The 13174-nt window shown below is 29.7% G+C and overlaps 1 protein-coding gene across 1 annotated transcript in view; it reads right to left on the reverse strand.

The window, feature by feature from the left end:
- Positions 1-13174, reverse strand: part of LOC100210616 (WD repeat-containing protein 48) — a 93456-nt gene that overhangs the window by 53948 nt on the left and 26334 nt on the right. The window contains exons 3-5 of the mRNA XM_065795915.1: positions 7128-7203; positions 6837-7049; positions 1465-1553 (exon numbers count right to left, since the gene is read on the reverse strand). Of these exons, the coding sequence (XP_065651987.1) occupies positions 1465-1553; positions 6837-7049; positions 7128-7203 (378 nt within the window). The remainder of the gene's footprint in view (positions 1-1464; positions 1554-6836; positions 7050-7127; positions 7204-13174) is intronic.

A 13174-nucleotide genomic window follows, 5' to 3' on the forward strand; every position in this document is an offset into this window, starting at 1 on the left:
GATACACCATCAAGACAGTCAAAGATTCTTCAGGTGTCATGGTTTGGGCTTGCTTTGCATATAAGGGTGCAGGAAGTATAGAGTTCATTGAAAAGAACAAAAAAATGAACAGTGCCCGATATGTTGACATCTTGTCACAAAATGCAAAATGTTCTTTGAAAAAGCTTCACTGTTCAATATTTCAGCAAGATAATGCCACTTGTCACACCTCTAAAATATCAAAGGCTTGGTTTGTAGACAACAAAATTGAAGTTCTTCCTTGGCCTGGAAATAGCCCGGATCTTGATCCGATTGAAAACTTGTGGAAATACATCAAAGATAATCTTGATAGAACCAAATGTACATCTACAGAACCCTTGAAGAATGAAATCAGACGAGTTTGGTGCCTGGAAGCTAATAAAGATCAATGTTCAAAGTTGGTTGAAAGTATGCCTAGAAGACTTCATCTGGTGATTAAAAACAAAGGATATCCATGTAAATATTGATATAAATATTTACATTGCTTTGTTTAAATGTATTTATTAAAAAGTTTAAATGTTTAAAATGTATTTATTTTCATTTGAATTCAATACATTTGTGTGTGTTTGTTTATTGATCGCTTAATGTGTATGCAATTGAATGCGGTGTAAATTCCTTTAGGTTTGTTATTAAAGCATGTCATATATATATAATTTATCATCAAAGTTCAATATTAGTTTTATACATTGAAAAAATAATGAAATTACGCAAAATTCTTAAGTGGTTCTAAACTTTTTTTGGTACCTGTAGTATTAACTATTACTATAAAGCTATAGTATTAACTATTATAGTAATTAGATTAATGTAAAATAAAAATTGGTCATTTTGCAAAAAAATTTTCAAAGACTCTAAAAACTAAAGATTCTATAGAGCTTATGTAAACATAAATACATTTTAAACAAAAAATGTTTTTAGTTTTAAGGGCATTAGTTTTTATATCAATACTCTCACAAATATCAACAAAAAGAACTAAGAATTATGTGTAATAGAACAAATAACACTAAAGAAACACTGACACTTTAAAGTGTGGAACCATGGAAGTGGAATCATAGGTAAAACTTCAATCATTATTATTCTTTTTTAGAAAAAAAAAATAATGATTTTACAGTGACTAATACTATTTACTTGTTGATACTACCTGTCCAAATCCAATCTATTGTTAATGTATGCACATAATATGACAGTAATTTTTCATACCCATAGTACAAACTGCTCATTAAAAAAAAATTCTGAAATGATCAATTGATGATTATATAATTTGCATAAAATAGTTAAATGTTTTCTTGATAAATAATTACAAAAAAAATTAAAAAAAAATTAAAAAAGCTTTATTGATTACAAACCAATACAAATTTAATTGTTACTTTTTTTATTTGTGAAAGTATCAATGTTATAAAAGAGGAAGCAAGTAAAAACAGTATCGAAAAAACTTTTCAGACTAATCACCTTTTCTGTTGAGCCTGATATAAGAATAGTACCAGAGTTGTTCATAGCTAAACTGTATATTGATTCTTTTTGTCCACCTAGTGATGATGCTACAAAATTAAATATATAAGTAAACTTAACATCAATTAGTGATGATGCTACCAAATTAAATATATAAGTAAACTTAACATCACTTGGCAATAATGGCAATGATGTATATATATATATATATATATATATATATATATATATATATATATATATATATATATATATATATATATATATATATATATATAAATTATAAATTATGTTAGTGTATTCTACAAATAGAGTGCTCAATGTTCTAAAAGAACAGAGAAATAATAAATTAGTTATTAATAGTTCATCAGGAAGAATCTTCCTGATGAACCTACTGATGGTGAAACACAGTGTTGAAGTAATCAAAAATTAGATAAGTGTTTTTACTAATTTATATATATATATATATAGTTAGACAATTTTAAAACCATTGTTCATAGAAAATGACAAGAAAAAAAAAAAAGTACTGAAACAGAAAAAGATGCAAAATGGTATTTGTGCACGCAAAACATGTTTTGCAATTGTGTCTTTGCAAACTCTTAAATGTTTTTAAAAAACTGCCTAACACATAAAACCCATAATACTTATGTGTAGAGACCTATAACCAATTATAGAGATTATAAGGGACCCATAACCATATTATAGGCAACTTCTGTATAAAGGTTTGTAGTCATGCCAGTCAAAAAAAGGGGAATAGTGTCGAAAAAAAAATTCCTAGAATAACAGAATATTGAATTTTTTTTTATTAAAAGGCTTTTTTGGGATTTAATATTGAAAATTAATTTTAAGGAAATATTTCGAAAAGAAAAAAATCGAAATTCATTTAGAAGGAATAATGTTGAAAATGTTGCCTATACGTAATAATGTATAAATTTGTATTTAGGAATAGTATTAAAAAACTAGTAAAGAGGTAGAATATGCTAGGAGTGTTGCTACATAGACTGACAAATAGGTAGTACATGCAAAAAGTGCTACTATATCGACTGGGAGTTTGGTTTGGGCAGGAAGTCCATCAGTTAAAAAAAATTCAATCATAATCATTTTTTAATTTTCGACATTCAATTTTTGATTATTTCGATGTTATTTATTCTAAATTTGATCTTATACTGCTTTTTTTTTTTTTTTTAAACATCTTCGCTTCAAACAAGGCTGCAAGCAACCACTATTAGAGTTGAAAGTTACTGGAACAGAAATGATGAAGATTGAAGAGCAAGAAAACGATTGACAGACAACTTAAAGAATTACAAATTAGAGAAATCAGGAATGCAAGATGAAGGCAGTGAATTCTAAAGAACTGATGTTCAAGGAAAAAAACTAGGTGAATAAGAGTTTTCGGAGCATTTTTTTTTTTTTTATTTTTTTTTTTTTAGGTGCCCCAAGAAGTCCTAACGGTCTTGTCACAGAGCACCGCGGAAGTGCATTTAACCGGGAAGTTCACGCCTCCTTCCTTACCGTGACGCAAAAATGTCCAGAGTTCGTTTCGAACCTGGACATTTTTGAGCATTTAGGAACAGTCACAGAAAAAAGATGAGACTTGACTGAATGACGAGTAACACAAAAATGAATTTTAGTAGATGGCACAAGAGATTCTACCTCTTTAGAGCAGTGCCCATCATAGTATTTGTAGAAAAGAAAAAGAGAAGCAACATTATGACAATGTGATAATGGTTGGAGGTTGGTTGCAAGAGCAGGTCCAACTATATTTACAATGCGTTTTTGCACCTTGTCTAAAAGAGAAAGGGCATCATTAGAAGATCCGCCCCAGATATGGCAACAGTATTCCATACAAGGCCGGATTTGAGATTTATAGAGATAGAGAATAGAATCCGATGTAAGAAAGTGACGAGCTTGATAAAGAGATGCAACCTTAGCAGATGCTAATTTTGCAACTGATTTGATATATGGTTTCCAAGAAAGATTGGAAGTAAGAGTTAATCCTAGAAGATGAAGGATAAATGACTCATCCAGTACATTACTGTTCATTAATATAGGAAGATCTAAATTATTGCGATAACGATTGGCTGAAAAAAACAGAGTTTCGTCTGAATTAAAGTCCACCAGCCACTGTGAACCCCATGCTGTAGCAGAAGTGAGATCCTTTTTAAGCTCAAATGACCCCTCTAAGCAATCAGAGGGTGTTGGTTTCTTATCACGACAAAAATAAATGGTAGTATCATCAGCAAACAATGCCACCGAAGATGTGAGAATATAAGGAAGATCATTAATGTAAATTAAAAAGAGTATAGGGCCAAGGATAGAACCTTGAGGAATCCCAGAAATTATAGAATATAAAGAAGAGTGCTGTCCATTGAGAACAACTTTTATACTAGGATTGGAAATGAAGGATTCAATAATCTTAAAGATTTTACCTGATACATCCTAAGAAGAAAGCCTACGGAGAAGACCAGTATGCCAAACTTTATCAAAAGCTTTAGAAATGTAAACAGCAACAGCCTTAACCTCTCCACCTCTATCTAATGCATGATGAAACCTATCGGTTATTACTGTTAGCCAATCAACTGTAGAACAAGAAGATTGAAATCCATATTGATGATCAGAAAGTAAGTTATTAGATTCAAGATAAGAGATTAAGTGTTTGTTAATTAAAGATTTAAAAAATCTTGCTTATTATAGGAGGAAGACTTATGGGATGGTAGATAGATAAGTCAGATTGCTCTCCAGAAATTTTTAAAAATAGGGATAACATACCGCTTTTCACCAGGCTGCAAAACAAAACTCTGATAGGCACTTGTTAAATAGTTTTGAGAGTATAGATGACAGCTCCAGAGAAAATTCTGAAAGACTATAACAGATATGTTATACCTTTTATAGTGAGGTGACAAAATCTGAACCATACAATAGAGGTTAAATAACAGATTTGCCCCTATTATTGATACTGTTAAAGATTCTCCATAAGTCATGAGAACCTAATTTTTGAGATGAAATACAGATTTCATGACCTGAGAATTAGGGCTTTGGCGTTAGACAAAACCTTTTTACAACGGTTTTTAGAAATAGTAAACAGACGTCTGTTTTCTAGAGAACTGTTTTGCTGATAGATATGGAAGTAATGGTTTCAATCGGAGATTGCAGCAGCACAATGTGAGGAAAACCAAGGAGAAGAATGAGGCTTGACTTGAATTGTTGATAGGGAATAAAAGATTCCATACCAGTCTTAATCCACAAAGTTATGTAAGAAGCACATTTGCCAGCAGGAAGACAAAAGATTTTTACCCAAGGGTCATCACAAAGAAAATCACGGAAAGAGTCCCAGTCAGCTTCAAGGTAGTTGTAAGAGGTATGATAATAGGAGGATTCTGATGATGAAGAAGAATGAGATAACAGTTTTAGAGAGATCAAACTGTGATCAGAAGCACCTAAGGGTTAATGTGGAGAATTGAGCACTGACTAGGATCAGAAACAAGACATAGGTCAAGTAGAGAAGGTGAATGATTCGGGTTGTCTGGAAAGCAAGTTGGAAAGTTGACTATTTGAGTTAGAGATTGAGAAAGGCAAAAAAAAGAGGATCTTAATGCCAGCAGAGTCACTTACAATAGAGCCAAGCCATTCAGTGTGATGAGTATTAAGGTCACCAACAACAACAATATTGGCTGATGGATAAAGAGAGAGGGTTTGGTCAATTTGATCAGAAATTTGATTAAAAAGAGTGCAAGCAATATAGAAGCGAAAGGTGATAGAGTGAAGTGGTGCTAAACAAAAGCACATAAACGAATAGTCTGTGGACTCAAACCTAGTTTCCCGACTAATGGGTGAATTCTTACAAATGTAAACGCCCAGGCCAAGCATGTGAATATTGGAGTCTTCGCGAATTAAAGGAAGATAAACAACACTAAGATGACAAGATGAGACAGCTGAACTCAAATAAGTCTCACAAAGAGCAAGTAGGTCTGGTGAACTTTGCAAAAGATAAAACTCAACAGAAGAAAAATTACTTCGAAGACCACAAATATTAGTGAATGATAGGTTTAGAGAACTTGGTGATGATGATGGTTTTTTGTGTTTTATAGTTTTTGGTACTTTATTCATTTTTAAATTTGTTAAAGAACTTGGCTCAAAGTATAGATAGAACTCAGTACACTATTTAATAGTCCAAGCAATTGCCTCATTACTCTTAGTAAACCCTAAGCTGTAACAAAGAGCTCCAAATGTGGCCTTGTCAATGCACACTAAAAGTACAAACAGGGACACCATCCATGTGCAAGATTGCACTTAGTAAACGACTGGGGCCAGGGCCAGGGCTAGGTTTGATAACACATAGCCATGACCAGGGCCAGGTTTATGATCAGGGCTGCATTAATATTGATAGATCCTATAAAAATGTTATCTTTAATTAAAATTTATGATATGAATTTTATTTAAAAACAATATTTTATAGGATCTATCAATTTTAATGCAGCCCTGGCCGGGTTTATGACCGGGGTTGCATTTATATTGATAGATCCTATAAAAGTATTGTTTTTAATTATAACTAATATCATAAATTTCAATTAAAAATAACATTTTTATAGGATCTATCGATATTAATGCAGCACTGATCATAAACTCATTCCTGGTCGCGGCTATGTGTTATCAAACCAGGCCCAGGCCATAGCCCTGGTCCTTTACTAATTGCACTCTGATATTTTGCAGCTGTTGATAGAATCAGCCTCTCTAAGAGCTATCACAGAGTTTGGGAAACTTGACTACCAAAACCCATGCATTGAGTCAAGAAGATCCAGCATTGAACATCCGAAACCAGAAATAATGTATTATAAATAAATTTACCTCAGCCTAATAGATGAAGAATATAAGAAAAGCTGGTCAACAGATAGAATCTGATTACCCCTTAAGACTTTGCCTAGGAGGCCTTCTACAAGACAGTAGCTGGATGCAATTAATATCTGCCCAAGATGAGTACTTATATCGAGACACCATCTCTAGCCTAAACTCAACCAAGAGCCCCAAGGCAGGGTGTGTTTTAAGTCGGAGTTGGCTTTTCCTAACCTTTGCCTAAAAAATCCTACAAGGCAGCAGGAAATGAAGCAGATTGTAATAAGATTTTTGAAACTGTTTCTTTTTTCACAAATTGGATTTTATTCTCTATTTCTATTTCATTTATATTCTATTTTGATATTAATCCGGAAAGTCCCTTTTCGAATTAGTTCAGTTCGGTTGTTTTTAATAGTGTTACTACTACCCAAAAAAAAAAAAAAACGTAGAATTTTTAACTGCAAATTTCACATCTATAATTTTGTACTTTTATAAATTAAAAAATTACCATTTATAGAAAGTAAATTGCAATAAAGTCATACTTATTACAGTGTTGTTAGTTGATGTGAGGGAAGTGAGAACATTAACATCCCAAAGAAAAATTTGCTTATCATATCCACCACTTGCAACAAGTTCTTTATCTTTTGCGTAGGCTAATGCTTTGACATAGTCTTTGTGAGTACGTAAAGTTGACTTACAATAACCATGAGCAGAGTCCCACACTTTAACAGTTGTATCAGAGGATGCAGATAGGACTAAAAAATATGAAGGAAGTATGAAAAAAAAAACAAAAAAAAACATTAAAAAACAAAAAAATATAAGCAAACAAATACATGTTTTTCCATTTTGACACAACACCATGCTGTTTATCCAATCTGTGTGGTGTTCATAAGATTGAATATAAATACTCTAAACAAATAAAACCATACAAAATTTTTAATTGGGACGTTATTTAAAAAACTATAAACAGTTATATATGTGATTGAACACGGAAAATTTTGGCATTTGCCATTAACATAACACATGTAAATATATATGCAATCAGTCACCAACAATGAAAACAGCCTTTTTAATTTCAGTCAGAATAAACTGTAAGAAAAAGATTTAAAAAATGATGTTGTAAAAGGTATAAAAAAAAAAATTCTCGAAATAGCAAACTTGTTGTGATAAGTTATTATTACTTTCTTTACAATTATTATTTACAATTCAGAAAGAAAAGATATATATACATGTGTGTGTTTGTGTGTGTTTGTGTGCGTGTGTAAGTGGCAAACACTTTTCCTGTATTTAACTAGATCAAAAGTGAAATTTTAATTATAATTTAACGGCCAAATGCAGATCAATGGGATTTTTTTATGCAAATTTCTTTTTCAATTTTGTATTTTTAACACAATTAAAAACCCATGACTCGCAACTATAAGCTTCTATTATTTTCACATATTGTTTTCAGCTTTTTCCCAAACTCTGCTCACCTTTTGCTTATCTTGATGTCTTAATTTTTTTGAATGTTGCAACATCAGATAAAATTTTCTGAGATGTGCTTAGACAGAACTTTTTTTTCAGATGTTAACTTTTATATATACCATAAAATTACCTAAATTCGCTCACCATGTAACTTCGGTCATTTAAGAAAAAGAAAAAAAGCATGCAAAACTCAAATTTTATAAACTTTGAATAATATTTGTTATTACTTTATAAATATAAAACTTTTAAAAAAATTTGTTTATTTGCAACCTGCTGAAATAATTCTTTAGCAAAACAACAGTTCAAAAAAAGGAATTCTATTAAAATCTAAAATAAGCAAAGTATTAAAATAAATGATCAAGTTTAACCTGAGTATTATTAAGAGCTATAACATTTGGCTTTAAAAGATCAAATTTCATTGGCAGAAGTAATGGCAAGCATACTAAAAAAATGGCAAACCAACTAAAATGTGCAAAAACATTGCGAAAATTTTAGTAAAAATTTTAATATTTATGAGTGATATTGGTTTTAGTTTGACTATACTTAAAATACTGTGACGATTTTTGTCAATGTTATCAATGACAGGGCGGAAGGCGGTATGAAACTAAGTGCAGACTTTCTAGATGCAACCAAAACCGAGGTGAATTATCAGAACATTCTGCAAGTTGTTGAGGCTGACAGAAAGTAAGTTTTAAGTCTGGGCAGCGTAAGAAGAAATGAGCAGCACCAACAGTGGAATATGGATATACCCATAGTCCTAGTAGCTAAAAGCTACCTTGTACTGTGCTCTGTTCAATATTGTAAATTTTTTCATACTTGTTTGAAACATTTGAGTATTTATTTGTCCATTTGACAGTCTTTGCAGTAATTCCTGGAACTGTAAGTAATTTTTGTGTATATTAATTGTTTAAATGTAACCGACGCCAATAATAGTATTAATTACAGTTTATTGCAAAAAATACAGATATTTGTGTTTGTTGTGGACCCGTTAAATTGCCACAGAAAAATCTCAAATTTTTATAATTTATGAAATGGAACACAGAAATTATAGGACCGAAGCTGTGAAAAAATTATTTGGACATAAAAAAATTTTTTGCAAAAAAATGGATCTCGTAAACCATTTTAGGAAAGTAGGGGCGAGAGCGAAAGCTCACACTTCCCGGCGAAGCCTATATATATATATACACATATATATATATATATCTATATATATATATATATATATATATATATATATATATATATATATATATATATATATATATATATATATATATATACATATATATATGCATATATATATATATACATATATATATATATATATACATATATATATATATATATATATATATATATATATATACATATATTTATATACATATATATATGCATATATATATATATACATATATATATATATACAAATATATATATATATATATATATATATAAATAATATATATATATATATATATATATATGTATATATATATATATATATATATATATATATATATATATATATATATATATATATATATAAACAAATATAATATATAAATAACTTATATACTGACGTATATTTGAAGAAATACAATTGTTAGACCAGTAAAAACCAGGTCATGAAGGCAAGAAACTAGTGACATTAAATTTTTTTATTGTTGTTTGTGAGCACGCTTCCCAAAGTTTCAATAAACATTTCGTATAGCAAATAATAATCCCATCAACTCGAACTCTGAAAAGATTTATATTTTGAATTTTTCTGTTATAATTCTAACTTATAGCTTCCTTTAGCTTTAACATTTTTAATAAATAGACTTTATTATAAATAGACCAATTTGAAGATTTCAGTAAAACATATTTTGTTTGTTAAACTATATTTTGACACAAAAGTATTTGATATGCGAACATTTTGAATTTCATTCAATGTTTTTGAATTTTAAATATATATAGTCATTAATAGAATGTGAACCTGTACGAAATCGAAGTTTTTAATAAAATTTTAGTTTAACAAACATTTAAAGTTTTGAACTTTTACTGAAGGTTTTCAAGTTTTAATTTTTTATTACATAGACTTTTATGCAATTAAAAGTAAAAATTAAGCAAAGTTTTTTGTCAAATGGACCCAAAAAAACTGTGGGATTTAGGGAATGGTTCGACTTGGTACAATTAAGTAATAATATGATAAAGTTAAATAGGAATTTAAAAAAAAAATGTCTTGCTGAATTTAACATTCAAATAGAAGAAATAAATTGGCTCTCTTGCTCAGAAATTTTTAATTTTAATTTATGCATGACTTACTTTATAACGAGTATAACTTTGTTGGTATTATTTAACAATATGCAAACTCTACTATATAATTAAACATATATTGTCTTAAGCAAAAAAAATTTCTATAAAATCAACTTATAATTTTCTCCCTCACAAGTTTATCTGACGAGCACAATTTTTTACTCACAAAACAAAATTAATGAGCGCTATTTGTCATGCCCAGAAGACTATTTACGGGAGTGTTTGAATGGCGCAGAGTAATCATTCCCTCATCATTATAAGGCCTGATATATATACATATATATATACCAGGCACATGAGGAGGCTACATAATTGTGGTTATAACCCTGTCTTAACTCTATAACTCTGAAACACAAACCTTGACGAACAAGGCCGCTGCGTAGAGCAACAGGTTAAGTGCGGTACTACCAGGGATGTGAAGGGGATCGAACTCGGAACTTCTCGCTTATGAAGCAAGCGTTCTACCACTACACTACTACTATATATATATATACATGTATATAGCAGTAATAAAAGCAATTTTTCGGTAGACAGTGCTCAATACAATATATATATACATATACTTGCATAAGTTTTTACCATAAAATGTCAGTTTTAAGTTTTTTTTAATTTTAAAGACTGGAAAACTTTTTTTTAAATTATTTATAGACTGCCGCCCCAACCAAACCCTCAGTCGATGTGGCAGTACTCCATTGCGAGTCAGGCTATTTATCAGTCAATGTAGTAGCACTTCATTGAAAGTCAGGCTATTTGTCAGGCAATGTTGCAGTACTCTGTTGCGAGTCAGGCTATAAGATAGTCGATACAGCAACGCGCATGTTTTACAAATAAAAATAAAAACATTCAGAATGTTTTTAAAAAGATGTAAAATAAAAAAATGTAGAATGAAAATTAAGTTTCAAAGGAAAAAAAAAAAGTTTCACAATACTCATTAAAGAAAGTTTCACAAATTAAATGCGAAAATAAAAAACTTTTTTACTTATAAAAAGGGAGAGGTGTTAATGTTTAAGACAAATCTATCTATAAATTTTGAAGTTAAAGAGAATCAACTCTTGAACTCTGAAACATGATCCTTGAAGAACAAGGGTGCTGCCCTGAGAAACAAGTTGAGTACGGTAATACCAGGGGCGTGGTGGGGCTAGAACTTGGAACTTCTTGCTCATGAAGTAAGCGTTCTACTACTACAATTCTAAGCCTATTAAGAAATTCTTGGTTTAAATCTTTTCTTGAGAGCTTTCTGCTAAAACTTTCCGGAAAGTTTTTATTTTGCGTCTCTAAGGTTCAGTCTGCCATTATTCCAATTAAAAGGTATTGTCTTGTAATTATGGCATTAATTAAACCAAAACTTTGTGAATAGATTGTGACATATAGTACCATGAATACTTTGATATAGTTTTAGTGCAGTTATGCAAAAACATATAAATTTTGTAGTATCTATTTCATAACCTGAGGACAAAGTGACTAAAATAATATAAAAATTACATATAAGTCTTCCATCAACTTTCAATATCTTGGCAGTTGATTTAATATAATCCAGAGTTTTAATTAAATTTGTTAAACATATCCTGTTTATAATAAACCCATGCTGTTGATAAGCTAAAATACTATTTTCATGAAGATATTTTTCAAACTTGCCTTTTATTATGCCTTAAAGTAATTTAAAAGTGAAGTAAAAGTAATACAAAGAAGTGATATAGATCTATAATTTTCAGAATCAATCTTGTCACCTTTTTTGTATAGTGCAGTTACATTTTAGTATTTGTGTGAAAGGAAAAGTAGAAAAGCAGTAACATAGTTTTTCAAGATGGATGATCTTGTCAACTCTATATGCATTGTTTTGATCAGGATTGTTTAGCGTTTCAATAACATCTTCTTAATGAATATCTTAAGAAGTTAATTTAAAGGTGGTATTATTGATTCTTGTTTTGAAAAACAGAGTGTACTTTTTTTTTTAAATATTTTGAAAATTTGAATCTTTTTATAATTTATAATGTTAATTTATATAAATAACTTTAGATCCAGAAATAGCTCAAGATCCAGAAGAGATTGGTGATCTAATGATCACCAATCTTTTCTGGTAAAAGAAACACAGAAAAGATTGGTGATCTAATGATCATCAATCTCTTCTGATAAAAGAATCTAATGATCTAATGATCACCAATCTCTTCTGGATCTTGAGTTATTTCAACCCTTGGTTGTTTAAGAGCTTTTATAGAGTCTTTTACATATTGTTGCGAACTCATATCTATATAATATTTTCGGGTTTGTAGCTTTATTCACAATCATTAATTCATATTTCTGTCTTGCTGTCAAAATTTCAAAAAAAACTCTTTTTGATAATTGTTTATATTGGCTGCAAAGATTTGAATTTTATTCTAACAGTTTCTATACCTTGAACTCTGTTTCTCATTAATAAGTGAGGACTTTCTTTTTTAACAGACACTTTGATGATGATTTATGCATGAGATATTTATAGGAATATATAGTTTACATATTTCTTCAGTATAATAAATTAACTTTTCATATATTTCTTGAACATTTTTGGTATGAAAAGACTGTAACCAATCAACACTTGTGAGGAAATCTTGAATTGTATTTTATCAGCTTTTCTATATAAAAATTTCTTTTCGTCTTTACTTGCGTTTGTTTTATTTTTTTAAAAAAACCAAAACACAATATAAAATAAACTCTGGATATGTTTCCTAAAACAAATTTACTATCGATGGCACTTTTATTTGATGACTGAGAAGTAAAAATTAAATAAAATGTTTACAGCAAACTCATTTGCTGTTGAAATATTGATAGGTTTACATGCTGTTGTAGGTAATTGTCATTTATCATTTGATACGAAACATGCTCAATGCCTGATGATCTTTTAATCAAGTTTATTGAACAATTGGAACAACTTTTTCCAGGAAAATTAAAACCACCAACTAGTTTAGATTTTGAAACATTTTTGACCTGCATATTCTCTTGCAATTTTAAATACAATTTCATTAACTGTTATCTCTGTGAAATCATAAGGTCTATAAATACATCTACTAAGATATCTAACATTGCCGAACTGGATAACAACCCAGACATGCTCTATTTGACTTAATGTAAATGCAGTATTGTTAAT

The sequence above is a fragment of the Hydra vulgaris genome, chromosome 04 (genome assembly GCF_038396675.1).
Source record: "Hydra vulgaris chromosome 04, alternate assembly HydraT2T_AEP".
Classification (NCBI taxonomy): domain Eukaryota; kingdom Metazoa; phylum Cnidaria; class Hydrozoa; order Anthoathecata; family Hydridae; genus Hydra; species Hydra vulgaris.